The 2,562-nt window shown below is 34.9% G+C and overlaps 1 protein-coding gene across 1 annotated transcript; it reads left to right on the top strand.

Annotated features, from left to right (window-relative positions):
- Window positions 1–235: 235 nt before the first annotated feature.
- Window positions 236–1,165, top strand: LOC110295536 (taste receptor type 2 member 124). Its single transcript, XM_021164024.1, has one exon. The coding sequence runs from the start codon at window positions 236–238 to the stop codon at window positions 1,163–1,165; it is 930 nt and encodes a 309-aa protein (XP_021019683.1).
- The last annotated feature ends 1,397 nt before the right edge of the window (window positions 1,166–2,562 follow it).

Here is a 2,562-nt window from a genome sequence, read left to right as displayed (position 1 = left end):
GTTATCACATAAAAATATTATCTGAGACTCAAAGAGAACTGAAGAGAAAAATGTAACAAGAATGTAGGCAGATTAAATGCCAAATGGGAGATGTTTTGCTTTCCTTATAATCAGACATTGCAGGAGGAGGAGGAAAAAGAGGAGAAATATTTAGCTACACAGTGTACCATATACCAGCCATTCAATCAGTACAAGGGGAGCAGTCATATAGGATTTGGGCTTTCTTTGTTTGAATATGGTACCTGTTCTGCACAGTATCTCCACCATCATACTAATTGCAGAGTTTGTTTTGGGAAATTTGAGCAATGGTTTGATAGTGTTGAAGAACTGCATTGACTGGATCAATAAAAAAGAGCTCTCCACAGTGGATCAAATACTCATTGTCTTGGCAATTGCAAGAATTAGTCTCATCTGGGAAACACTAATTATATGGATTAAAGATCAACTAATTTCATCTATTACTATTGAAGAATTAAAAATAATTGTGTTCAGCTTTATACTGTCTAGCCACTTCAGTCTCTGGCTTGCTACAGCTCTCAGCATCTTCTATTTATTCAGAATACCTAACTGCTACTGGCAGATCTTTCTCTACTTGAAATGGAGAATAAATCAACTGATTGTTCAGATGCTGCTGGGAAGCTTGGTGTTCTTGGTTGCAAATATGATACAGATAGCCATCACTCTTGAAGAGAGGTTCTATCAATATGGAGGAAATACAAGTGTGAATTCCATGGAGACTGAGTTCTCAATTTTGATAGAGGTAATGTTATTTAACATGACTATGTTCTCCATAACACCATTTTCATTGGCCTTAATTTCTTTTCTTCTGCTAATCTTCTCTTTATGGAATCATCTCCAGAAGATGCCACTCAATTCTAGAGGAGATAGAGACCCTAGTGCTACGGCCCACAGGAATGCCTTGAGAATTTTGGTCTCCTTCCTCTTACTCTATACTATGTATTTCCTGTCTCTTCTTATATCGTGGGTTGCTCAGAAGAATCAAAGTGAACTGGTTCACATTATTTGTATGATAACTTCACTCCTGTATCCTTCATTCCACTCATATATCCTGATTCTAGGAAATTATAAATTAAAGCAGACCTCTCTTTGGGTAATGAGGCAACTGGGATGTAGGATGAAAAGACAGAATACACCAACTACATAAGGCAGCCAAACAGTCTATTGGTTTTTAGATAACAAATCTAAATCTATGAGGAAGTAGTTCAATAACATTTTTCCCCTTGACATGGAGTAGCAGGTGTTTTTTTTTATTATTATTATTAGATATTTTCTTTATTTACATTCCAAACGCTATTCGGAAAGTTCCCTGTACCCTCTCCCCACCTCCAACTTCTTGGCCCTGGCATTCCCCTGGAGTATCAGTTTTTTATTACTCAAACTATCTCACTGACTAAGGCTCATAAAACAAGTTATTTTAACACTAATTTCAATTAAATCAAAGGTAAAGTGTCAGCACATGCTTTTAAATCACACAATTCCATCAAATTCAGCATTCAGGAGAGGGTGATCTCTGTAAGTTCAAGGACAGTCCAGTTTACATGGTCATTTCCAGGACAATCAGAAATACATACTGGGAGCCAGCCTTTAAATTTTTTTCAATTAATTCAAATTTTGCAAGATTTCCTTTTATGAAACTTATGTAGGTAGTGTTGCCGAATCATTTGCATCATGTATGAGGAATTATTGCCCAAGAGTTTATCCACAGAATAACAAAGTTTCTCTATCACCATCCTGCCTGAAGACAAATACACCGTAAAAAGGAGTCAGTGGTAGTGGGAGGAAGACAAACCAGTCTGATGGAGGTGCTGGGAAACAGCTATCTGCTTTCAAATCTTCACTGTGTAATCTTGATTCTGGTTGTTAGGAATACAGTTTAGTTTAGAGCATAGTCTATATCTAGCAAGTATATAAGTTTTAGTAGTATATGGGCTATACTCAAAATAGTAGAATTTACTTACTGAACTGTATAGATTCATTTCTTGTTACAGGAACAAAATACCCTAGCAAAAGCAATTTAAGGGAAAAAAGTTTTATTTCAGCCCACAGTTCAAGAATACCTATAGCCACATGGTGCTTTCAATGTTCATGGTGGCTATTTCTTTCTTTGAAGTTGTTCTCAACATGTTGGCTGCTTTCAGAAAATAAAAATTGATAGCTTCTGTACAAAACCATGACATTTATATTTAATTATGTTGTGCATATGTATATTTATGCCAAGAATTTTAAACTATTAGCATATAACAAATATGAATATATAAAATTTTTTATAACTATTTTGTTGTTGTTCCTGGATGATATTGGTAAGTGGTGTTCTACAGGTGTGTTGGAGAAACCATTGAAAATAATTCACTTTAGCTTTTCATGACCTATGAATGGTTTTCATTATTGAGCATTATAAATAAAACTTATTGGTATTCACTATCCTTGAAGAACAATTCTTTCAGTCTGATTTCTTTTTCTTTGCTTAAAAATATTTATGAAATAACTTTGCTGGCATTTTACCCATGAAGTGTCAAAATTTAATGTGTGCAGTGAATTCAC

This window comes from Mus caroli, unplaced genomic scaffold, assembly GCF_978045245.1.
Source record: "Mus caroli unplaced genomic scaffold, Mus_caroli_1 scaffold_7, whole genome shotgun sequence".
NCBI classification, from domain to species: domain Eukaryota; kingdom Metazoa; phylum Chordata; class Mammalia; order Rodentia; family Muridae; genus Mus; species Mus caroli.
Note: the sequence above shows the minus strand (reverse complement) of the source record. Positions and strands in the feature narration are given on the sequence as shown.